Source organism: Aspergillus mulundensis (assembly GCF_003369625.1).
Source record: "Aspergillus mulundensis strain DSM 5745 chromosome Unknown scaffold_4, whole genome shotgun sequence".
Lineage (NCBI taxonomy): Eukaryota > Fungi > Ascomycota > Eurotiomycetes > Eurotiales > Aspergillaceae > Aspergillus > Aspergillus mulundensis.
This window is the reverse complement of record NW_020797892.1, coordinates 300,177-324,607: the sequence shown is the minus strand read 5'-3', so window position 1 is coordinate 324,607 and position 24,431 is coordinate 300,177. Positions and strand designations below refer to the sequence as shown.

General features: G+C 50.3%; 11 protein-coding genes across 11 annotated transcripts; 5 read left to right on the top strand and 6 right to left on the bottom strand.

Moving 5' to 3' along the window:
* Positions 1-485: 485 nt before the first annotated feature.
* Positions 486-4,056, bottom strand: DSM5745_04660 (peroxidase/cytochrome P450 family protein; the record flags this gene model as incomplete). The annotated part of the gene is made up of 7 exons (XM_026746676.1): positions 486-815; positions 878-1,004; positions 1,054-3,232; positions 3,285-3,477; positions 3,530-3,578; positions 3,635-3,732; positions 3,790-4,056. The coding sequence occupies 7 exons, from the start codon at positions 4,054-4,056 to the stop codon at positions 486-488; spliced, it is 3,243 nt and encodes a 1,080-aa protein (XP_026604156.1).
* Positions 4,057-5,706: 1,650 nt separating this feature from the next.
* On the top strand, positions 5,707-6,761 carry DSM5745_04659 (trans-2-enoyl-CoA reductase (NADPH) TSC13; the record flags this gene model as incomplete). The annotated part of the gene is made up of 3 exons (XM_026746675.1): positions 5,707-5,746; positions 5,805-6,020; positions 6,082-6,761. The coding sequence occupies 3 exons, from the start codon at positions 5,707-5,709 to the stop codon at positions 6,759-6,761; spliced, it is 936 nt and encodes a 311-aa protein (XP_026604155.1).
* A 362-nt stretch (positions 6,762-7,123) lies between these two features.
* On the bottom strand, positions 7,124-8,222 carry DSM5745_04658 (putative alpha-1,6-mannosyltransferase subunit; the record flags this gene model as incomplete). Its single annotated transcript, XM_026746674.1, has 3 exons — positions 7,124-7,354; positions 7,444-7,877; positions 7,931-8,222. 3 exons carry the CDS (start codon positions 8,220-8,222, stop codon positions 7,124-7,126), a joined length of 957 nt encoding a protein of 318 aa, XP_026604154.1.
* Positions 8,223-9,563: 1,341 nt separating this feature from the next.
* On the top strand, positions 9,564-11,159 carry rvb1 (RuvB family ATP-dependent DNA helicase pontin; the record flags this gene model as incomplete). The annotated part of the gene is made up of 4 exons (XM_026746673.1): positions 9,564-9,707; positions 9,804-10,023; positions 10,082-10,629; positions 10,695-11,159. 4 exons carry the CDS (start codon positions 9,564-9,566, stop codon positions 11,157-11,159), a joined length of 1,377 nt encoding a protein of 458 aa, XP_026604153.1.
* Positions 11,160-11,464: 305 nt separating this feature from the next.
* On the bottom strand, positions 11,465-12,019 carry DSM5745_04656 (uncharacterized protein; the record flags this gene model as incomplete). The annotated part of the gene is made up of 1 exon (XM_026746672.1): positions 11,465-12,019. The coding sequence occupies one exon, from the start codon at positions 12,017-12,019 to the stop codon at positions 11,465-11,467; it is 555 nt and encodes a 184-aa protein (XP_026604152.1).
* A 2,154-nt stretch (positions 12,020-14,173) lies between these two features.
* Positions 14,174-14,894, top strand: DSM5745_04655 (v-SNARE protein VTI1; the record flags this gene model as incomplete). Its single annotated transcript, XM_026746671.1, has 3 exons — positions 14,174-14,353; positions 14,418-14,820; positions 14,857-14,894. 3 exons carry the CDS (start codon positions 14,174-14,176, stop codon positions 14,892-14,894), a joined length of 621 nt encoding a protein of 206 aa, XP_026604151.1.
* A 382-nt stretch (positions 14,895-15,276) lies between these two features.
* DSM5745_04654 (DSC3 family protein) lies at positions 15,277-16,260 on the bottom strand (the record flags this gene model as incomplete). Its single annotated transcript, XM_026746670.1, has 1 exon — positions 15,277-16,260. One exon carries the CDS (start codon positions 16,258-16,260, stop codon positions 15,277-15,279), a length of 984 nt encoding a protein of 327 aa, XP_026604150.1.
* A 703-nt stretch (positions 16,261-16,963) lies between these two features.
* isa1 (Fe-binding Fe/S cluster assembly protein ISA1) lies at positions 16,964-17,745 on the bottom strand (the record flags this gene model as incomplete). The annotated part of the gene is made up of 2 exons (XM_026746669.1): positions 16,964-17,001; positions 17,055-17,745. 2 exons carry the CDS (start codon positions 17,743-17,745, stop codon positions 16,964-16,966), a joined length of 729 nt encoding a protein of 242 aa, XP_026604149.1.
* Positions 17,746-18,462: 717 nt separating this feature from the next.
* On the top strand, positions 18,463-20,807 carry DSM5745_04652 (ARMH3 family protein; the record flags this gene model as incomplete). Its single annotated transcript, XM_026746668.1, has 7 exons — positions 18,463-18,543; positions 18,602-18,805; positions 18,859-19,012; positions 19,065-19,177; positions 19,249-19,583; positions 19,635-20,045; positions 20,105-20,807. 7 exons carry the CDS (start codon positions 18,463-18,465, stop codon positions 20,805-20,807), a joined length of 2,001 nt encoding a protein of 666 aa, XP_026604148.1.
* A 512-nt stretch (positions 20,808-21,319) lies between these two features.
* Positions 21,320-22,669, bottom strand: DSM5745_04651 (MRG family protein; the record flags this gene model as incomplete). Its single annotated transcript, XM_026746667.1, has 4 exons — positions 21,320-21,531; positions 21,582-21,957; positions 22,058-22,289; positions 22,506-22,669. The coding sequence occupies 4 exons, from the start codon at positions 22,667-22,669 to the stop codon at positions 21,320-21,322; spliced, it is 984 nt and encodes a 327-aa protein (XP_026604147.1).
* Positions 22,670-23,501: 832 nt separating this feature from the next.
* DSM5745_04650 (Cnl2/NKP2 family protein) lies at positions 23,502-24,098 on the top strand (the record flags this gene model as incomplete). The annotated part of the gene is made up of 1 exon (XM_026746666.1): positions 23,502-24,098. The coding sequence occupies one exon, from the start codon at positions 23,502-23,504 to the stop codon at positions 24,096-24,098; it is 597 nt and encodes a 198-aa protein (XP_026604146.1).
* Between the last annotated feature and the right edge of the window lie 333 nt (positions 24,099-24,431).

Here is a 24,431-nt window from a genome sequence, read left to right as displayed (position 1 = left end):
AACAATGCCCGGCTCTTCGTTGGTTCTTGTTCTTGAGGCTCTAAGATGGCTTGTTATTATCTATTTTGCTCATCTGCTTAATTGCCGGACCACAAGAAAACCTATCTTGACCTGACTTGCCAGTTCGAATGCTTGTATGACGATTTCGTGCCCCTCATCCAGGTAATCCGAGGCTATGTCAGCGATGACACATAGATGCGATATCAGCATACGGATACACGAGAAGTCCATTTGTCTTATATGTATGATGATCTTCCAATCTTTATTAAAACTGGGACATCCTTGGCTGAGAGAACCATAACCTAGCCCTGAACTGAAACGAGATTCAGCCCTACCCGCTATTATATATCTCCACCTACACGAAACTACTAGATGTACACAGCAAACAACAGCTGTATCATGCATAGATATCTTCGTCATAGTGTACAAAGCGATAGATATTAAGCTACTTACAACTTAATTTTATATAACACATTGTCATCTACCTACTCCTCCTCCAGTTGAGGCAGTTCGCCGTCCCATCGAATCTTCATAGTTGACGGGAACGGGGAAAAGCCGCTTTGATCCGCCGTCATGTATTTAGCGATCCCGCCAGGCCCAGACAGCTTCTTCAGCTGTCCCTGAGTTCCAGGAGCGCGACGGAGGTTGTCCAAGCGCCCAATTACTTTGAGCATCGTACTCAGCCCTGCTTTGCATAGGTCTATGCCCAGACACTTGTGGGCGCCGAAGCCAAAGTGGGCATATAAGTTCATATCACGGTCAAGTTTGACCTTCTCTGGATCCTGGAAGGCAGCAGGATCCATGCACGCAGAAACCTGGCATCGTCAGCAACGGGATCAAGAAGTCTCAGTCCCGCGGTGGGGTATGCTTGACTTACCAAGTTACACATAACGGCCTGGCCAGCCTTGATGGCGAGCTTTTCACCGTTATCCTCAACCACCGTGGGTTGCACAGCCACCCGAGGCAGGGCAACAGATGATCGTAGGCGAGCGCCCTCCATGAAACTGTTGTGGTAAGTATGTACGTGATTAAAAGTTACAAAAAGTTACTTACTACCGTGTAAGTAGGTCATCAGCTTCTGGGGTATTTTCCTTGGCCAGTCGGTTGATCTCAGGAAGATGCACAGAGCCCTCTTCCGAGAGATAATAGTCCAGGCACTGCGAGAAAAGCTGTGCTTGGTTTGCCACCATTCCACCAGCGGTGGGAAGGATATGGGTCCATACAATCTCCGTAGGTGGAAGACCGCTATCCAGTAGATGCTGAATCATATGTACGCCATACTCGCTAAGGACGTCACGCCGGTGAAGACGGTTCACCAAGTTGGCGATGAAGCCAGTCCTGGCAATAATCTCAACATTGGCCATGGTTAGCTCGCCTAGCTGTTGTGTCACGGCCCGAGCAGCTTGATTTAGCTCGAACGACTTTCCGACGTCCACATCATAGAAGATGGCTGTAAAGACAGCAGCCATTATCTTGTACAGTTCCGACTCAGCAAAGACACCCCTGGGGTTAGACTCTGTTTTCAATGGCAATGAGAAGACGGTAGAGCAGAAGTGGACTTGAGCGAGGTTTGCCACATCTCGAACGATGTCGACTTGGTTGACACCAGCAAGCTTGTAGGAATTCTTATGCAAAAGCTTCAGAGTTATATGTTCGTAGAACTTTTTGACTTCGGTCTCCCACTCATCACGATACAACGCAGATCCCATCATTTTGCGCGACGCAGCGTTGGGTGCACGGTCCCCTGACAGCATGAAGTTCATTCCGTAGGGGTGCTTGTCACGATGCATGAGGAACTCGATCTTTTTACCCCAAGCCACTTTGAACACCTTTTGATCGTTGAGAATGGACATGCAAGCGGCATGAGAGCTGATAAAAGTCGGATGAGAGATACGACTGGGTTTGTCCCAGTTATACTTCTCCGCAACCCCAATGCTCTTCAATATTTTCTCATTCTCTGAGGGAACGACTAGAGGGAAATGAGCGTAGATTGAGTTTCCAGCGAAATGGTTTGGGAAAGCGCGAAGAACCAATTTATGGAAGACCTGGCCTTGGTCGACTGAAGTGTTCGGCTGAATCTCGCTATACGCCCAATTGGTGAGGTGCTTTGGAGTGTAGTCGACTGTGTAAAAGCGGTCACCACGAACCAATGCCACCGCATCTGAAAGAATAGCCCTAGAAATGGTGAAATTCGTGCAAAGGCCGCTTCCTGGCACCATGGCGTCTTTGGCATCTTCCACAATGACACCTGGGTATATTTCCACAAGATCAGGGTGATCATACAGCCGTCTGAGCTGATCGGCAATGTACGGATCGGAATTGATATCTTCGAAAGTCTTATGGGGCGCCAAGTTGAAATATTGTCGGAACTCATTGAGGGTTCCCAAGTTCCACCTCCGGGCCTGCATTATACCAAGAGCTTCAATGCTCTTGAAGATGGCAGGAACATGAGACGCGCCAAAAGCTCCTGCGCAGTCTTCAACACTCTTTTCGAAAAGATCAACCAGGTCGTCGTCGTCGAATGTCCCGTCCGGCCCACGCTGCAAACCAGAGAATGGGCGATCAAGCGGCTCTTGTGGAAGTCCTGCCTGCCACCGTCCTAGGCCAGCAACAAAGTCTTTCATCGACAGAGAGTTTGGATCCACCCCAGGCATGATCTCGCGATGAAAGTCCTCAGTCCATTTCTCATCTCGCTTCGAGATGCAAGCGTGCCAACGGTATACGACGTTGAATTCAGCTGAGACTTGGTTTCCGGTTGCCATCGCTGCTGCCTCACCCAAAAGGCCATCTTTCATCTCCATCCGCGGGTCCAAACTCCATGTGCTGTCTGTCCGGTTTATATTCAAAATCGTTCGGACATAGTCCTTCAGTATGATATTTGCATATAAACCGCATGTCACCAATCGTCCGGTCTGGAAGAGATCCATATCGTATTTAGCGTACTCTTTCACATTGGACTCGTCAGGCTTGGTAAACCGGCCACCTTCGTTGATCGCCGCAAGCTGCTCAACAACATAGTTGTGGAAGCGGTTGAACATGATAAGAAGGACTCCCACTCCAGGAGGGAAGCCCAACACACGTTTAGTAGAAAAGCAGTCTGGCTTTAGCTTCCCATCCTTGAACGTGCGGACAAGATTTTGCTCGTCTTGATTGTTGCCGTACAAAGGTGAAAGGTCCAGGTAAGATGATGTCTTGGTCACAGAATCATCATTAGGGTCGGTCTGGAAAAGGTCTTGATGGCCGTTAGTAATCGGATTGCCATTAGATTGTTGGCATGGTCTTACCGTGGATGATAATTGAAGCGAGGTAGAAAAGAACGCTCGATATCTTATTAGGGTGCTCTTTGTATTCTCTCCGGCGGAGCAGGCAGTCGAAAAGCGTTTCGGGATCTGGCAAGGATGGAGATTGCACCGTCTTCGGCCGCACCGATCTTGCATAGGCGCTACCGGCAGCCCCAAGAAAAGGCCAGAATCGATTCTATGTTGAATTAGCACAATAGGTGTGAATGGTATGAACGGGGCCATTTTACATTTCCGGAGCCATCAGCTTTGCGGTACATGGATTCAGATCCAAGATAACTGGTTGCCTGTTAGACATTTCAAAACAGCTTGTAGATAGAATCCTGGCTCCTTACGAAACTGGTGGATGTTCCAGATCATTCCACAGCATGTTCAGGAACGACTTTGTTAGCTCTGCAGCATTGCGGGACGTTGATGGCAAACCAGCAGCAAGCTATTTACTGGTCAGCTACTGAATTTGCACATCTCAGTCGCCACGATGAAAACTGACCTGGATTACCCTCTCCATGATATATTGCTTGTCATTTACCGGATCTCCTGTGGCTGCGCTTTTGATTACATCGGCAAGTGTGCGGACATCCCCGAGGTCAACGTGGCTTAGATCCTTAACCAAGCCTGTTTGAGTGGATTCGGCAATGTAGGTCCCATCTCCTGTTGCCGTGGGCAAAGGCCGTAGCGATGCGGCAACAACGTTTTCTACTTGGGAAATGGCATTACCCAGGCCATTGAGAATAGTTGCCTCTCTGGTTTCACCCATTATGAGTTCGGTACTTGAAAGGTAGTATATATAAAGTCGAACAGGTGGAGTGAATGCTATAGCCTGCAAGTGCAACGTCAGCTACGCTCTCGGCACTAGGATAGGAGCTGTTGATCACTAGGTTTTTCTGTGGAAGGTTGATGCATACCTTGATTGAGCACTGGCAAAGAAGTGCTTATGACGTGAGAACCAAAGGAGAGAAGCGCCTCAAGCACAGGGCACAAATATGTGTATTATAGACACTAACAAGGAGGGGAATACAATGAAAGATAGTCGAGATAGGGTTTGGGAAGGAGTAAAAAGCTTTGGGAGATAGCTATGGGGGATGCCTCATTTATACGGAAGATTTTGAGCGATGGCTCGAATGACATTGTTCGAGAAATGGGGCCCACCAGTGCGGCTGATAGTACCTAGGTGTACAAGCCACCATGTCAGTTGATACTGACAGCGGTATTAATATGAGGATTCCAAATGAGTGGAGGAATTGGGCGAAAGAGAATGGGCTCCAGAACAGGGGTGTATCGCTGCAGTGCATCGCAGCGCAGCGCAGCTAGCCAGCCACTTCAGTCAAGAACGCCCCACTGAGTCACTACTGACTAGTATTGCTGCGCAAGCTGACATTTCGAGGTATTCAATTCGTCGCCATGTGCAGAATCTAGTCGAGATCCAGTCGCGATCCGGGCCTGTGGTTGTAGCCTGACACAAGCCAGGCTGGACACGAACATGCCCGGCCTTAGCGGCTTAGCCTCTGTGCCGAGTGGATTCATTGATCGAGGCTGCTGTCGTGCAACATCATAGGAGGATGAGATAAGACCAAGAGACTAGGTTGTCTAGTAGTAGCACCTTGAGAGATTGAGCAGCCCTCTGTCTGGCCCGCCTCAAGCCGGCGTGGACCGCGTGGTTGATTTGCGGCAAACTCAAGCGATCAGCAACTGGCAAATGGCTGCGCCTGACAGTCGGGAATCGAAAACGCTTTTGCTCGACGTTGCATCAACGATGAGATGTGACGGAAATTGTCAGCTGCCGAAGGTGAAATTCAATATGTTTCCCATGGATGAGAACGTTTCCCAGTATCCCTTTACCCATTATTGATGCGATGAAGCTATGGGCCTTCATTATTGCGAAAGCGCGCAGAGACTGGGCTAAACGCTAGTCTGGGGGCTGAGGGACGCCCCGTAGTTAGGGACCGGTAGTGTACTCAGGAACGCAGGGGCCAGAGCTGAGCATCGGGGCCGCCGTACATACATACTCCGTAATCCGTACACATTGTGCTAAGCCAAATAGCGATAATGGGCCCGAGTAGAGTCGATTGGCGTCTCGTTGGCTGTGAGACTTCAGCTGAATACAAGGTTAACGCTGGACGTCAGTTTGCAGTTGTCCTCCGTATTTTCTCCTGCAAAACCAAGGACCAATTTCGAATTGAATGTTTGCTGAATCTGTTGAGTTGTTCGTCCTCGCCCGATGGATGATATGATCGACGCCACGTGATAGATGGCCGAGGTTAGCTCCAGGACAATCTGTTGGGGCCTTGGCTTTTTCCGTGCCTCCCTGCCATCTTCTGTCCTTCCTCGCTGAGTTTAAGGCCAATTGATTCGTGGCAGTCTCACCGAGTCAACCCTGTTGCTTGATCCAATTGCAATCTAAACTCCAATGGCTCCCTCAACTGTCACCGTGGCTGTTCAGTCACGGGGTGAGTTATGCCCACATCACTTGAAGCTAGCGAGCAACATACTGATCTGATGACATAGGGAAACCCATCAGGAAGCTCCCCAAGGAGGTTCAGCTTTCTCCGGATGAGCCAACCCAGAAGCTCTATGAACAACTAGCCAAAGCTTCCGGTTACTCCATTCATCGTCTGCGAATCACTAAAGCTGCCGACCGGGCCTTGGTTCCAAATTCCAAGGACAGCACTATTGAGCAGAATGGACTGAATGAGAAGACAGTCCTCCATGTGAAGGACCTGGGTATGCTTCGTACATGTACTGTGGCATTCATGTGTAGCGTATGCTCATTTATTGTGTCTAGGTCCCCAGATCAGCTGGCGCACTGTGTTCATCATCGAATATCTCGGCCCACTCCTGATCCCAGCTCTTTTCCTCTACCCGCTCCGCCCGTACCTCTACTATAATTTCGACAAAATTCCAGAGCCAACTGACATCCAGCGTCTTGTATGCGCACTACTGTTCCTCCACTTCCTAAAGCGCGAGTATGAAACCGTCTTCGTTCACCGATTCAGCAATGCCACGATGCCGGCGCGCAACATCGTCAAGAACAGCGGTCACTATTGGATCCTAGCCGGCTGCAACATCGCCTACTGGGTCTTCCGGCCTGATTCAGCTGCAGCAACGGCGCGCGCCAGCCCGGCCCTTGTGTACACCGGTCTCGGCCTCTACGTGTTCGGAGAGTTGGCGAACTTCAACACTCACCTGGTGCTGCGTGATCTCCGCCGCCCAGGCTCCACTGAACGGGGCATTCCTCGCGGATTTGGATTCGGCGCTGTGACCTGCCCCAACTACTTCTTTGAGGTTGTCTCTTGGGTTGGCGTTTACCTTGTCAGTGGGCTGAACTGGAGCGTCCTATTCTTCATTGCTGTCGCCGCTGCGCCGATGGCTTTGTGGGCCAAGAAGAAGGAGCGTCGCTACCGCAAGGAGTTTGGCGACAAGTACAAGCGCAAGAGATACGTCATGATTCCTGGTCTGGTCTAGGGATAGCCTTACTGGGAATCAGGATTTTAGGTCCTACAGTGGACGCGTTACTCCCAGCAGTTGAAGAACATGCGGGACACACAGCGCTCATGTGATGGCGGTTTCCCCCTACAGATGATGACATGGCGCAGGTCTGCCGCTAATAGAGGTCCGAGCATTGCGAAAGTGAGGTACTGGTATTATAATATTTGCTATCGAAAGGCATCTCACCGCTAATCATAATGAAGTAAATCAGTACTGGTTAATAGAAGCCGCCTATGAGAATGGAAAACGTTGAACGCTAAACATGCACATGAGTAGATGCCAGCATGCTGATTATCGGCACCATGAAAGGAAGCCCATCTTTTGTCCAACGGTAGTCATCATTCGATCTTCAGCTTCTTCGCCCACAAACTATAATAAGGACCCATCTCCTTCTCGCAACTCCGTTTGGGATCAGTGTCGCATTCGAAGAATCGAATGATCAAGTCCCCATCCTTGTATGTGCCATCCACCGCAGCGTGAGTGGAGTCCTTGCTATAGGAGTTGATAACTCGCTGAGGCACTAGTGCTAATCGAGCCAGAACAGTTGGATGCCATTGAACGATATGTTCCTGTTTGACGCGCAGTCGCGTACACGGTTAGCCAAACTGGCGCATCTAGAGAGCAAGTAGATCATGCGGGATAAATAGAAAAATTATACCAAGCTGTGAGTCTCCGCCTTCGCAAAGTTATAACTCCTATACAGAGGGTCAAACCACGTATCGAGGAAGAAGCGAGCAAAGTCCCCCTGTCTAATCACAAAGCTGCCCGTGGCCAGGTCTTCTGCGTCATTCGTGGCGATCAGGTCAATGTCCTCGGAGCGAAGGTGAGAGAATGTCTTGATAATGCTGTCTGGAGGCACGACGGGGACATCCCGGCGCATTAAAGATTCAAGTCGGTGCTTGTTCAGGAGACGAGCCTCGAGTGATTCATTCGGGTTCATGAATAGAGCATGCGCGTCAAGGTGGAAGAAGTAGGTTGCGGAGGGATGCGACGCCATTGCATGGCGGACTGCGGGGACTATACCCCAGCTCCGGGGGGAATTGCCTATGTATGAGTCGTAGTCGGAAAGATTGGCGAAGAAATTTGTATAGCCTGCGCAAACGGTTACTAAATGATTTCAGACAAAACCTATGGTGAGGACGTACCATGTCGCTCCGCGTAGTCTTCCCTGTTCTTGATGATCTTCTGTAGATAAGAGTCGCTGTACGATGCTCGGTCGAGGAGAGTCACGATAACGACACCCGAAGTACCAATTGGAGCTGCTGAGTTCCCGGCCCTGTTACGGAAGAGCTGCGACAAGAGAAAGAAGACGGCGAGAAGGGCCAAGGTCAAAATGGCGGTCGCTTTGAGCTGTTTGCGACGGTGGAAGGTGAGGAGTGAGGCGCGAGCATAGGGCGGAGGGCTAGGGCCCTTTCTAGGAGGCACAGCGAATTGCATGTTGGTCAATTCGTTGAACAGTCATTACATCCTCATGTTCATCTCCAACCAACGAGTTGAGAAGAAGTGGAAGTTGAGGTTGAAACGACGAAGCTCATACATGGTACTACCGCATGCGGAAAACAAGGCCAGGGACCGGGATCATCGTTGGACCGAAGACTGGAAAACCCCCGATATTTGAGGAATGAAGCTGGAAAGAAAGCCTTTGTATATGCAAATTGTGAAGTCTCAGCTGCATTGGCAAAGAAAATATGACCCTGTAGAGTATAAATACAGCAAAAAGGCAAGAAAATTGAGGAGTCGCGCGAAACCCTTTGACGGATTCTGAAGTCCCATACATTCGGGAGTAATGTCCAGCAATCATCATATAATACAAACACCCAACGGCCATTTGCGCAAGAGTGGTTCTGAGTATTGCCGCTAATAGTTCTTTTCGTTGTAGGTCGGCTTCGTGAGTTCGGCGATGTTGGTATGTTCCTCCACTGATGCCTTAACTTCACCCTCCTTCTGTTTCAGCCACTCCTCAAAAGACGGTGGCTCTGGCAGCCCCAAATGCTTTCGCTCCTTCTTGAACTGTTCTTGAATCTTGTCCGTCTGCATCACTTGCCATCGGAGCTTCCACCCGAAAAGACCCAGCTCCTTGATTCGCGCGGGCCGATCGTCCAGCAAGTACTGATCAAGACCTCCCGCCTTTCTGATTGTTCGCAGAGCCTTCTTTGTGACCTTGATGAAGAGGTGTTCTTGCAGCGCCTCACTCCAGATCTTCTTTCGTCGCACGTTGGGTTTCCAGAATCGCCGCGTCTTCCCTTCGTTTCTGCCTTGGGAGATTTTGTTTCCAAATTGAATTGTCGCACCGCCATAGAGACCCGTGTTCGACTGACGGTACATGTAATTAGGGCTATAAGGATAAGGCGGGATGTAGTCCGGTAGTTTCGGGAGTTTCTGGGCCGGTCGTGTCGTCGAGAACAATCGTTTTGAAGCTGTCAAAGACAAGCTCCGGAAAGCAGCCGAGAGGGAGGAAGGAAAAGACATGATGGAATAGGTCGGCAGGCCTGCCAGTGGGTTCTGAATTGAGGTTCAGAGGCGCTGCGACTGGACAGGGGAGCACGGAGTAGCGCCAGTGGTGAGGCTGGAGACGCCGCTGGAAGAATTTGGAGTTGCTGACCGCCTTGGGCAATAATGAACGGATTTCCGCAACAGCTGTATTCTAGACTCCTCAATCAACAGTTTCATTCCTTCTTCTTGTTTCGCTAGGCTCAGTCTCATCGAATTGGTGTCTACTTTCTACTTTCCTCTGTATCTCCGTGTGGTTGTCAATCGAGGTCGCATCCCACCTTCGCCATGGTCCAGATCAGTGAAGTCAAGGGCAATTCGCGCGACAACAGAACAGCTGCCCACACGCATATCAAGGGCCTCGGTCTACGTCCAGATGGAACCGCAGAAGTCTCCAGCGATGGATGGGTAGGACAGGCGGCTGCTCGAGAGGTGCGCGACGCGATCCCCTTCCAATTTGAAGTCATTTAGAGCTCTATTCGAGAGCCGCATAGATGCACAGGTCGACTAATTCAATCTCGCGAACAGGCATCCGGTGTTGTGGTGGACTTGATCAAGGCGAAGAAGATGGCCGGCCGGGCTGTTTTGCTTGCTGGTGGCCCGGGAACTGGAAAGACTGCTCTTGCTCTCGCCGTGTCTCAGGAGCTTGGGACGAAGGTCCCTTTCTGCCCGATCGTCGGCAGTGAGATATACTCCGCAGAGGTGAAGAAAACCGAGGCGCTTATGGAAAACTTTCGGAGAGCTATTGGTATGAATCCGTCGGACGGACAATTAAGATAAGCCCGAAGCGCTAATATATCTTGCAGGTCTCCGTGTACGGGAAACGAAGGAAGTCTACGAAGGAGAAGTCACAGAACTCACACCCCAAGAGGCCGAGAATCCACTGGGAGGATATGGCCGCACAATCAGCCATCTGATCATCGGGTTGAAGTCTGCAAAAGGCACAAAGAAGCTACGCTTAGACCCCAGCATCTACGAAGCGATCCAGAAAGAGCGTGTCACAGTCGGAGATGTCATCTACATTGAAGCGAACACGGGAGCTTGCAAGCGAGTGGGGCGATCTGACGCCTATGCGACCGAGTTCGATCTCGAGGCCGAAGAATACGTCCCAGTTCCGAAGGGCGAGGTCCACAAGAAGAAGGAAATCGTACAAGACGTGACACTACATGACTTGGATATCGCCAACGCCCGGCCGCAGGGTGGTCAAGATGTTATGAGTATGATGGGACAACTCATGAAGCCCAAGAAGACTGAGATCACAGACAAGCTGCGACAAGAGATCAATAAGGTAGTGAACCGCTACATTGACCAAGGAGTTGCAGAGCTTGTTCCTGGTGTTCTCTTCATCGATGAGGTCCGTACTTATACTTCCCCGTTTCTAGATTTTCACAGGTTTCCTAATCCAAATATAACTTATAGGTCCACATGCTTGATATTGAATGCTTCACATATCTCAACCGCGCCCTTGAATCCTCGATATCGCCAATTGTCATTCTCGCCTCAAATCGCGGCCACACCGTCATCCGCGGCACCGACGACGTCTCTGCCGCTCACGGTATCCCTCCCGATCTTCTTGCCCGTCTCCTCATTATTCCGACCCACCCCTACTCTCCCGACGAAATCAAGACCATCATTCGTCTCCGCGCGAAGACAGAAGGCCTCAACATCACCGACCCCGCTCTAGACAAGGTTGCCGAGCACGGTAGCAAGGTCAGCCTCCGGTATGCCCTACAACTTCTGACACCGGCTAGCATCCTTGCTCGGGTCAATGGGCGGCCGGGAGGAATCGAGGAGGCGGACGTTGCGGAATGTGAAGACCTCTTCCTTGATTCCAAGCGAAGTGCAGCGATTGTGAACCAAGATAGCGAGAAATTCCTTATTTGATGCTGCAATGAGAGGGTCTAACGTTGAATGGCTGGGCGTGTCTTACATTTGACAGCAAACAGGATAGGGTGGCGCAAAAGGCTAGAAGCAGACGGTTAAGTTATTGAATAATACTATGTATACCATGTTCTATCGCTTTGGGTTCCATGCACTGAAAAGGCGAAATTTCGGCTTTTTCATGAAAAATAAATAATGTTGATGCCAAGATATCGTGTCAAATGCTTTCTGATTAGATGCTTCCAGTGCTCAGCACATATAGCGAGTTATTCCTCCAGAATCGTCCATTCCTAGAATGAATGGGCGGCTCAGGTCCTGCTTTTTCTGGAAAGACTAAGGCGAGACCTTACTCTGGATCCAGGGGTGTGTATGCGACCCAATAACAGCAGAATAATCTCTAACACAAGAACCATGGTGCGAATTGCCTCCAAGACAGTCTTAAACACGTTGTATCGAAGCCCCGAGCGTTTATACAAAAAATCTGTTGAGTCCAACGACTGAGGATGGAATGCCACATCGAAAGGAACCGTCGCCCCGAGGTCCTCTACAGCCATCTTCAGGCCGGAGGTAATCGAGTCTTCTAATAGACCACGGCCTGTCCAGCAGAAGCCGTAGCTTAGACCTCGTGTGTTTTGTATCAATGCCAGGCGTGACTGTGCGTCAAGTGATTCTGCTGAGGGTTCGGGTTCGGTGAATTCCCATATTCCCTGAACGAGGCTGGGATGTGGTGGTGAAAGTGAATTTAAGGTGATGAAGACCTCGCCGAAACGTGATACAGGAATGTCTTGAAGTACATTAACATCGTATCTCAAGCAGGACTTAGGGGGAACGGGGTCCCGTCGCCCTGGGTTGTTGGACGCCATGATGAAATTATAACCCGGCGCAACCTGATGGCTAGATGTCTATAAACCAAGGTTCAGTGGAAGCATGCACGTAGGCGAGGAGCAGAATGGGTCAGATAATAAATGGTTGATTTGCTTACACGAGAATCTGAATGGAGGACTGCAATATTCCTGGTCACTCCTAAGGATTGGAGAACAATGCTCTCCTCTTCAGTTACGGTCGAGCCTAGCAGCCGAAGAATTTCAGGGCCATCCACCGCGAGTATGATATGGTCGAAATGCGAATATCGTCCGTCGGATGTCACAAGGTCATATTGTGATTTGGACCGTCGGGCAATCTCGTCGACCTTTGTCTGGAGATGCAGCTTTCCAGGAGGGAAATCCCTAGCCAAGACATCGATAAGATATCTCACCCCGGGGTCGATACGCCGCCATTTTGGCAAAGCTTCACATGCGGAGAGGAGCTGATGTTCACACAAGGCATGGACGAGTGCCCTAACGGGTAGACTTGGGAGAAACCTTCCCGCATTCGTCCTCCACAAGGTAGACAGCAAAGGAGTAAGGTATCTGTCCCGAAAGCTGTTAGAGTATCCCTTCTCCAGAAGATACCTCTCGGTCGATATCTGAGTTTCTGCACCCTTAGACCTTGTTTCAGTGAGCACATCGGCCCCGAGGCACCTTAGGCTGAAGGCGTCGAGCAATAGCCGGTAGGTCTCTAGTTTGCAGAGGATTTGAGGGCACCGAAAAATACTTTTCAGCAGACTAATATGCCACTTGAAGACGGATGTATCGTCTAGAACGCCAAAAGAAAATGGAACTGCCGTGGTGGGAATACCCAGATACCGAAGTAGCGAGGTCAGGTTGGCTGAGTAGGAGGGTCAGCCGTAGAAACAAACTTGAAGGACAGGTACTGACGACAAGCATTAGGGTTGAATGTTGGCAACTCCGTGTCAACATGGATTTGGTTGCCGCTGTTCTCGAGCACAAGGGTTTTGATATGCCCGCCTAGTTCTGGAGAGGCTTCGAACAAGTGAACTTCGAGACTCGACCCTTGTAGAGCCCAGAAAGAGGCGACCCCAGTGAGGCCGCCACCGATAACAGCGACCTTTCGAGGCTTGGAGAACCCCATGAGCAATGATACTTAGATCGCAAATCAAAATAACCAAGCAAGTGAGTAGTCAGACAGCAATATTGATCTTGAGCACTTGGGACTCTTAGGGGCCGGGGTCAGAGTCGGTCCACATCAGTCGAAGCCTCAGCTTCTGCCCACCCGGAATGCTGGATGACATGGGCAGAAAGAGGCCCAGATCAAGATCAAATATGACGGGATACCATAAGAAAAATACACCGAGAGGTAGTTGAGCAAATCCCGCAGGTCATAAACATCCAGCTGCGTCACGCTTAGCTGCACGGACGCACACTGCCGAAGTATGCAGCCTTAGAGCGAGGCTGATCGTATCAGATGACGGGCAGGCCGGACGAAAATAGGTCTGTTCTATTGCGGAGTATCTACCGGTTAAAGCCCGGCCCTGGCCAGAATGCATTGATGTACTCCGTAGATGCTAGTGGCTTAAAGGAACGTGCCACAAACCGCCAGACCCTGCAGCTTGTACAAATACTGTACCCGTGGGGGCAATTATTGGGTTGGAGGCGTCGGTTAATGCTTATGATGATTCAGTGCTCTATACAGCACTTCAGCCATCATCATTCTTGATGATAAGAAAGAAGTTGTCTCACCAAGTGAGTAAGAAATTTCGTATACTTGGGAGCTGAAAGCAACAGCAATGGCAAAGGTCCAAACAATGGGCCCCGGGGAGTGGAGGAAGCTTCCGGATACAGAAACGTCTCGGCGGAGTTGACAATAGATCACGTGCCAGTCTTCAATAATGCAATCCATAGGCTACATCAATCATCATCATTGTCGTCTCCTCAAGTCATATCGATTGTTTGTGAATATCCGATACTCCCTTCTCATCCTGAGCGTCCCAGTTACATTTTGCCTTGTCTTCGAGTCGTTCATTTGGGCACCCACCGTCCACCGGCCCATATCCTAGACGGTTACCGGTACCAGCCTCCCGCCCTCTTATCGACATCCCCGAAGTCAATTTAATCGAGTTCCAGCAACAGACTTGCGATATCGCTGCCCATACAACCCGATCCCACAAGTAGATCGTCATGTCTAATCCTCTTGATACCGATGCTGGCTCTGAGATGTTCAGCAGCTATGAGACGGAGCTTAACCTCGTCCAAGCAGACCTAAACCAGAAGCTCGACCAAATTGCGGAGCTGAGCGGGGAGCAACGCAACTCTACCATCCGACAAGCGGAGCGCGCACTAGAGGAAGCGACAGAGTTGGTGAGTCGGACACAATCTCAGTGTCATACAAAGCAAGGTGGCATGTGAGCTAACTTCCCCGCAGTTGGATCAGATGCGCCTGGAGAAGCAGAACATCCCTAGTGCAGCAAGATCGAAAGTCAATACTCGGTTTCGCAACTATTCCTCCGATGTTGACGAGGCGAAACGCAAACTTAAGTCTCTATCCGATGACCGCAAGGCGCTTTTTGGTGATCGCTACACCGACGACCCACAAGATGAACATTTAGAGCAAAGACAGCAGCTTCTGTCTGGAACGGAACGCTTGGAACGGAGCTCTGCCCGGCTGCAAGAGAGCCAGCGGATTGCCTTGGAGACTGAGGGGATCGGCGCTAATGTTCTGGCCGACTTGCATCAGCAGCGGGAGACTATTACGCATACTCACGGAATGCTGGGACAGAGCGAGAGTAACGTAGACAAGAGTATCAAAACCCTAAAGGGAATGGCTCGTAGGTACTGTCACCCTTATGTTTTTTCCCTTCTAGTCCATCGACTCCAATACTGGCTGTTGGCACCAAGCTAATCTCTCTCGTGCAGGATGGCTACGAATCGGTTAATCACTATTGCTATTATTACCGTTTTGATTCTTTTGATTTTTGCTGTTATCTACAGCAAGTTCAGTTAGACATCGGGTTCGAGCGGGCTTTGGATCTGACTCATTGGAGCATGTTAACTTTCTTCTTACGGCAAGCGCGGAACGTTGTATGATAGCACCAACTGTTCATGATAATCAACCTGTTTTAATCATTGATATACCGAGCAAAATCATTCATTTCTTTTCTTTAACCGTATGGCATATGCAACATAAAAAGGGTATCATAGGCATCAGCAGTCATCCAATCATAGAAAACGTAAAAACCTCTAAAATGCCATCATAAAAGCCTGGATCCCAGCAGGCCAGTAGATCAGCCCATAATGCGCATCGCTCCGAATGCAATGTTCACCACAACACCTACAAACACCGCCAACCCATTCCGCCAGCTCCAAACGCCCTCCTCCCTGCGCAACCACATCGCACAGCCAACAGGCCAAAAGAACCCCATCACCGCTCCCCAAAGCATGTCGTCAATAGCCCCTCTCGAGTTCGACCCAAAGCCACCATCATCATCAGTAAAGGAAACACCTTCCCCGCCCGCACCAGCTCCGCCTACCGCCATTGCGGACGACCCTTCGTCCAACCATCTGTCTTCGAGCTCGCGAAGCTCTGCTCCGCTGGGCATCGTATCCAGAGTACGGGAGACAGACAGAGTAGCCATGAACTGAGACCGAAGGGCTGTGACTTCGGCCGCCGTGAACCCAGTTGAGAGTAGTCGGTCGAATCCACGGGGCGCGGGTATCGTTGAAAAAGAGGCTTGGCCATGGCGAGTCTGTTGTTGGGAGTTTTCCTTGTTGGTTCTATCGCCGCTGGACTCGTGAGCGTCATGATCGTCCTTTTGAAGCGTTGAAACAGCTGCAGCTTCAGCTTCGAGGTCTGCGGCGCTCAAGACGATATCACCAATTGAGCAGTGAACGTAGAGCCGTGGTGGTTCGCGGACGGGCGCTTTGCCCTTGTCCGGTTTAGCGGCTGTACCCTCCGCAGCATCGATATCTGGGGCTGATAGGGACTTTGAGAATCTATGTGGTGGAGGTGGTAATTTCAGAGATACGGCGAGCGGGGTTGTGTCTTCGAGACCACGACCGGCGTAGATCAGACGAAGGCGGTGAGAGGATAGACTTGACGGGAGACGGGCGCGGATTGCTTGCTTGAGTCCTGCGGCTGTGGTGGTTTCGGGGAAGTCGATATCAAGGCGGAGATCCGGTATCGATGCGGAGAAGCGGACTGTGAGGAAGAGAGGCTTGTTCTCTGGCCCCGGAGGGTTGGGGACGAATATGTTTGGTGAGCTGGACATTGCTTCTTGATCGTGATTTCTGTACTATTGAGTGGTCAAGGGCAGCGCTCATCTTATGATTATGTTCGGACTAAAGAATAATGGGGTGCGGTGAGGTTGCCTTGACAATGATAACAGCGCCACGTGATGTCATGAAACTGGACATGATCAGACGAAAGAGATGCAACAAAGAGGCAGTTTTCGATGACCTTAGGAGCCACTGATATATGCAGTGGATATTGTTAAACTGATTATAATCTAATCGTCGTCCACGGAGGCAATGTCTCTTGATTACTGTACTCATCTACGGATTGTCGCAATCTGTGTTGGACCTCGGCATTTCCACCGCCTATGCATAAGTAACTAGGAGTCCGTCATGAACTAGAAGGGTGATACAGAAGGAATCGGGGCACCAGAGCATTGCTTTGTGCATCACAAAGCGCTGATCTAACCACTTCATATATATTTTAGGGTTGTATATTAGTTCTATAGCAATGAACGCGGTTGGTGGTGAACATGCGGTAGACCACATCTTCACGGAGAGGCCCAAACCGGGCCTAATGTATTGTACATGGGTTGGGATTGGTATCCCGGGAATCATTCATCAAAGCAATAGTCCTAAGCAATTATCCAAAGAAACGCCGTTCAATGCACCAAAACACGAACCCGGAAGTAACACGTTGTAATATTTGATCAAGAAGATTGTTTGTGCAATGTAAGAGGGCTAAACCATGAAGGATTCACCACAGCCACATTCTTCCTCTGTATGATGAATTAGCATAGAAGCCAAGCAAACATCAACCGGGGCTACTCACTGATGTTAGGGTTGCGGAACACAAATCTCGCGCTAAGCTTATCCTCTTGCCAGTCCATCTCACTACCGATGATGCTGAACAGGGCTTTACTGTCGATCAAGACCTTAACTCCATCTTGCTCGACAACTTCATCAAATGTGCCCGGCTTCTCCACGTACTCCAGGTGATAGGCAAGACCGGAACAACCGCGGTTCTTGACGCCAACTCGGATTAACTTCGGCTCAGGCTGTGATAACAATCTTCGAAGTTGTTCAATGGCAATAGGCGTCAGTTTCATGGCCGCCTTGCGAGGACGGAGCTTCCTGCGAGGTTTCTCGGTGGGCTTCGCAGTGGCGGGTGTGGATTCAGTGGGCTTCGACTTTTGGGTCTCTACTTGACTGGAATTGGTCTTTGGCTCGGCGGTTTGTGTTTCTGGGCGGCGCTGCGCAGGTTCGCGAGGAAACAGGAAATCAGCGGCAACAGACGAATCTTTTGGCCCGGGGCTTGGTGGAATCGGGAAGTGAGAAGGTAGAGTATGAGGTCGGTATGCCGTAGCTGTCTGCATGTCGCGCTTCGATGACCGGTGAGCGTTTCCATATGAAGAGAAGAGACGGTAATTCGGCGCCAGGCGCATGCTGGAAGGCTGCTTCACGCAGCGAAGGAAGGCGGATGATGTCACTGGGGATTGCATCGTGGGTCTGCAGAGCGACATTGTGTGTAAAATGGAATGCAATGTGCGAGATGGTTCTATGCTGTGAGAAACGGCGTGTCTATCAGGCGTTCATGCGCTCTATGTGACGGGTTGATGTAAGAGGAGATGACTCGGAGCAGTTCGTTGTATTTTGGAGGCGGAAAAGTTCCCAGCAGCTGGCGGCGGAATCGGTTAAAACGGGGCAGCCAGAAGCAGAGTACCCGGGTGCACCAATCACCATCAAGGTGTTTCTACACAGTATGGCACCACTCTCCGCTCTGTCTCCTGACAATTGGACCGATGACAATCAACTTTATAATCATGACACTCGGAACCAGGTGAGACTTGATCCTTTTATTGACCCCTTCTTACAGGGCGTTCTTTAGAGCCCTCTGCGCCTCTGCGAGTCTTGCGTCTGAAGAGGATTAATAATGCTTTGGTGCCTTAAGGCATCAAATTTATACCCACGTCAAGTGACTTCTATGACTAATACATTGGGGCATGGCCGCATGGGCCAGACTCAAGCCACACGTAACTAGCCACACGTAAGGCTGGGTCAAGCCATGTCACATGTGGCCGTTCCTGACGACTTGTACGGCGGTGGTTATCTGCCAGCAACTTGAATAGAGTCGAATGGAGTCAAAGACAGGGTAATTCTTTGGTTCCTCGGTGCTGTTTCTACTGCTCATTATCGTCGCTTCCTTCCTGCAATGCCGGCCGTGGACCATGTCTACCATTATGGAATCCCCCTTAACGCAGCAAAGTAGACCCGACTATTTTAAGCCTAAAGTTGTCCAGCTCTATGAGAACTTATTTCAAGTACCGACCTATCCGCCACCGAATCGGCTAATAAGGATATCTGCTAATTACTCTCTAGAGCTCAGATTATGCTGAACCTTCAGAAGGTTTTTGGAGGGAGCTCTTCCTGCTGCCGCCTGACCGGGCCCTGCTGAATTCCATCCTCGAGGCTCTTAGTCCAGATGAAACGCTCAACCTTCAGTCTCACACCCAGCAACTCTTTGCTCGTGCAATCCGGGAGGCTGCTTCAGGGCCCAGTCCTGTAAACGCTTATGCTCTGGAGGTAAGCGAGCCCAAATGAGGAAGATTTCATCTCGGTTTCTAAGGAGGACGTAGACCTTGACGGTCTTCTTAGCTTGTATTCTGAAAAAGAAGTACACGAACCCAAGCTCCGACGTCATCACTATTCTGGCAGGTCTCGACAGAGTGGATCAGGTCATATCCAATTTCGTCGCGGTCTTGGATAGCGTCATCCGCAGCGGAAGCAACAGTGAGCAAACCTCAACACCTATCCTATTGGCTGCAAGCTAACTCATACTAAGATGACATCCGGTTCAAGGCCATCAGGACGGCTATTGCTATGACGAGTGGAGCTTATAAGACGAGCCTCGTATCGTACTTTACTCATCGCGATTTGTTCCCTTCAATCATGAAAGTTGGTCCTCCGATGCACTTTGATTGACCCTCTACTTTAAACGGTGTACAGGCTGACTGAGCTACCCCAAGCTTGTGCATGAATCGGAGTCACCGATGCAAGTTTTCGAGCCTTTCCTATTGCTGGGGTTACTTGCCAACTACAACAAATTTGAGTTCCAGAATCCATACCAACTACGACTCGATGACTTTGTGAACGAAACAAGCATTCAGAAGATTGTGAAAGGTGTCGGCCTCTCGTGCGGCGCCTTGAGGAACGGCTATGTGGCGGTACAGGACGATTCTCCCGAGGGCTGGACCCTGATGGGGACTCTGATGTATTTCGGACTGGGCGTGCTTTCTCCAGGTAGGAAGGAGAAACCTACTCCCCCCTCGCCCGAGGAGGCAAAGGAGATGTTCGCAGCCTTGTATGTCCTACCAAAGCTTGCGCTATACTGCATCCTTGCTAACGAGAACAGGCCCGCGCAGCAAGCAGCCATTCTGCTAGCAACCTACGATTTCACCAACGCGAATAAGCTCTTTGGTTACCACTTGATCAATTCCGCTTCCGACAAGGATAATGAAGAGTCCCCGTTCTCGAGCTTCCTCTCTATGACATCTTATCTTCTGCATCACGCATACCGCTCTCCGAGAGTTGGTCACTACGCCGAACTCAGCCTTTTTACTCTGCGTATTCTCTCAGAGGACTCGACATCGTGCAAACTGCTTTGCAGCGAGGAGAGTAAGCGGAAAGTCCGCCTTTGTAGGCAAAGGCAGCCCTATCTTCCCCTTGTAACTGGGGACAGAGTTTTGGCGACCGTTATCTTTGACGTCTTAATCGATGCTATCTCACACAATCTCCGACGTCGTCTTGATGTCCAGTTATACAGGTATGCCTTTATCAAAATCCGCCATCCCATTATGTGCATGCATCTAACACTTTGCTCAGCCACACAATCGCAATCCTCCTCCGCATCCTCACCTACCTCTCCATGAATAGAATCCGCCTTGCCTACCACTGGTCCGAGCTCTGGCGCACTCTGCTCTCCCTCATGCGCTTTCTAACAACCTATGTCTCCGACCTGGCCACCAGCCCACACATAACAACCCTAACAACATCCCTGGTAGACCTAGTCGCCTTCTGTGTCTCCACGGGCGACACCTTCCTTCCCGATCCAACCTCTTACGATGACCTCTTCTACAAACTCGTTGAGACAGGGCCCATCATCGCCAAATTCCGCGATGTTTACTCCCTTAAGACCTCCCCAAGTTCCTCCTCGCTCTCCAAAGCCGATGCAAATAAGGACATCCACGTCGCGGCTGTCGAGACACTCATCTCCGTCTCCACGCATTTCTATGCGCTCCTCTTTAACCCAGGCACAGGTGCAGTCACGGGGACTGAGACAGAGGAAGCCACGACGAAGACCGACGGTGATCAGAGCCAAAGCCCTGTACCAATCCCGGCCGCTCAAAAGAAGAATTTGAGTCCACGCGAGGTTCATCGTATCATAAAGCAGGGTTATGATACGCTGAGCATCCAGCCTCCTGAGGGCTTGAGCGCGTGGACGAGATACCGCGAGACGGACTGGAAGCCAGATTTGAAGCGGGCTGCGCGGTGTGCGGTTGATGATGCTACCCAGCTGGTGGCGTAGTACAGTTATCCTCCATCTTGGTGCTCTTCAAGAGATAGGCATTGTCTGACCGTCACCTTCTCTCAACCTTCTTCACCATTTTCTCATATATGGTTGACAGGCTTTTTGAGACGGAGGAGAGCCGTCAGATGTTAGGTTTACTAGGTAGTTGTCTAGCTGTATATGCCCTGATGATCCCAGTTGGATTAAACCAGATCAGAAAATGTGAATATTCCTTTTAGCTTCTTCATTTCTCCAATTTGCTGAGAGCTCCCGTCGCCCGTAGATTGAAAGTTCGCATTCCCATATCCTGAATTCGCTGATCTAATAAGATAATGATACATACAATATAGCCGGTTGATCCCAGTAATGCGTGCAAAAAGCGAGAAATTTTTGTCCCGCCCATTTGTTGCGGAAGCTGACGAATATAGCAGAAAAAGATGCGTAAGAATGAAGAAAAGGATTGAATGAGGCTGGAATACATGGCCACGAAGTCCTCCGCGAGCCTGGAGCCAGGCTTATAATAACTCTGCTCAGACAAGGCGCGAGGTAGCAGTCCCAGGAGTTGGGTTGGGAACGCCGCGAGATTTCTCAATGTACTCATTGCTTGCGGTCATGTAACGTGTTGCAAAATAGTTATCAGAATTCTTGCTCAGCCAGATCGTAAATTTCGAAAGCTCCTCGCGGAGTCTATTTGTGGACTGAAGGTCCATATTTGTTTGCGCAATGAGCTCCGGCATCGTGGCTATGAATACAGGTTAGCATTGCTTCTAGGAACGAATTTCTGAGCCATACCAAAAAGTCGTGTCAAGTGTTCTGCACCGTAGATGTCAAGGGGCCCTTTGTCTGCAGTTTCAGATTCCCATCTTTTGCGAAGGACGCGATACTGCTCCCGTTCAAACCTGTAAAGAAGAATCTTATCCAGAGACTTGTCGAAATAATCGCGCACGCCCATGATTACTTCTTCCAGCACATCCGAGTCGGATGTGCCAGTGCGCTTGGGCTTCTCCTCCTTGAGATAGTCGTCCAAGATCTGATTAACCGAGCTCTTGGCTGGCAACGCCACCACTTGCTGGTTCTTAGTGACATTTTCCCAATCATCGACAAGGAGCGATTTGAGATTGTCGGGCATCACAATTCTGACTGATGGCCGAGTATAGAAATTTTCCTCCTAGGCAGGAGATAGTCAGCATACGTAAAACATATAGCCGGCGCGATACCGGTGGCCTCACGCCCCCTCACTTAGCGGCATCCTTTGCAGGTGAACAAACCTTTTCAACATCGACATCTCTAGCCCGTTTCGTCCCTCGGCCAGGAACAGATGTTTGTCTCTCCTCGCTACCCCGGGCGGAACTGCGGTCGGAGCCTCCCCTCTTCTTGACAGAGGGTTTCGTGGTCTTCTGGCGAAGCGCAGCCTCAGCTTCACGACGAAGGGTAGTCGCCAACTCTCTATTCTCCTCCGTAAATTTGCGCAGGCGATCCTGGGGTACCCAATCATCCCACCTGTTTCACGTAGAAATAAGTATTCGTACATCAAAATTCATGGAGGACGCGCTGGCATTTTCCCCACCAAGGTGCGAGCTGCCACGCGAGAAAAGTCAGGGGGTGTTGGAACCCGATTCTTCCTCCCTTGTGGCGAGACATCACAACCATATCTTGCCAAGCACGCTGAAATTCAGAGCACCCAGTCAAGAAACCTAGGAGATAGGGCATACGTACGTGTTCTTCCAGCCTTTGTAATGGACTAGATACTCGTACGGGCTCTTTCGATCATCTGCATCCGTGTGTCGAAGATCGAGGATTTTCGCCTCGTAAAGAATCTCATGATGAAAACAGAGTACTCTCTCGTCCTTCTGGTAGGTAGTCTGGCTTGCTGGTGCCATATTGCGGGCGATAAGGCTTCAGGCAGATTCTTGAGAGTTGAGAGTTTGGTGGCTTCAGAATCAAAAGCCGGCTGCGTAATCAGTTGCGGATGCAGGATCCCAGCTTGACAGCACAGAGATGTGACGGAAGTCAGCAAGGCTACTGGGGCTCAATCGAATCGATGGTAGCCACTTGATTGCCCAGTTCCGGGGAGATATGACCCTGGTCCGGTGCACTGGATCACACCAAAAATGCAGCAGAGAGCGTGCGCGTATCACAAAAGCACGTAATCAGTCCGTCTGTTAAAACAACACGACGAGTCCAAGAGGTAAGGGCCTGGATTTGTTCCACGAAGGGTGAGTCTTCAACCCTGATGTCTGATAGCCTGGTAGGCGTCGGTGTAGACTCGACCTGGGTCGACAAACAAGACTCAATTTGCTGCGACAATAATCAGGAACAGCCAAGGTAGGTCAAGATACAAGTAAGACAGGCAGTTCTTTTGGTATGTGTGTTTGGCAAGATATAGGGAGCGAAGTGACAGGGAGAGAGAGTAGAGGAAGCGGAAGAACTACTTTACGCGTGCCTCTCAAAAAGGGAAAATCGCGAACTCTGCGGGCCTGACCACGGAACATCTCTCCTGCGACCACCAACATCGCCATTCCCCCTTTTCAAAGTCAATTTATCCGGGAAGTAATCTAACACTAGTCCTGTGTTGAGACTGTCTCTTCACTTGTGTTAGCCCTTTCTTTCATCGTCCCCGAGCAGCTCTCTTGGTTCCCAGCCACCCATCCACAGCCCCTTCTGCTGCATTGTCATTGTGCACCTAAGGACACACTGAGAGTAGTCTGAGTCATGGCGCCGTCAGAGACCTCCATCCTCAGCAATTTTTTGCTGTCTGCGGCCTCTTTACCACAGGTCATGTCATTGCGACAGTTTACAGAGCTATTTCCTAAGCGTCTGCGGTCTCATCCGCATATCAGGGTTCTGTACCGTGAGCTACAGCAGCTCCGAGAACAAGATATGGACATAGTCAATGAAAATATTGACAAAGAAGTCCGTCAAGGGGATAGTCAGAAAGCAGAACTCCGGAAGTCTATTGCAAAAACCGGTGTTGATGGCTCTAGCTCAAACGATCAACGAGAAATGGACATGGATGTTCAACTATTTGGCTCTACGTCGGCTTCCTCTGCCGAGCATCACACGGTCTCAAGCCTTCTGTCGGCAATGGAGGCAGCCTGCGCTGATATCGAGCGTGAAGTAGCCGGGGTGGACGGAGAGGCGGCCAGCCTCCTGTCCGAGCTCAATACTACCGTTGGTGACTTGAGTGATCTGCGATACGGGAAGATGCACGGCTCCGTGGGGGCAACCGATGAGGAGGTCGTTAGCGAGGCCATCCGGGGACTTGATAACCTCGAGGATGCGTGCTATCGTAAGAGCAGCGCTCCATAGCTTGCGTCTACACCTATGTTGTATGTCTCAATCTGAACCATTGCACTGATATTGCGCCCTCGTCACTGCTCTTACTCCTGGCAATTTTGTCTCGATCCAAAGTCATGCCAAATGATGAGCCACCGAGAGGTCACAAGGGACGTGGTACACAAGGAATGGTAAGACCATTCAGCTTGTCAGTCCTCCATCTATCCAATGCATTCTCGAATGCCGTCGATCTCAGTCAAAGGCAGATTTGTGCGCAACATGCATCACTGCCTAATCCAGTAAATGAACTGATGGGAGTTCTACAGCAAACCCCGGCACAACGTCTTGCTCATTCCAGAAGCAGAA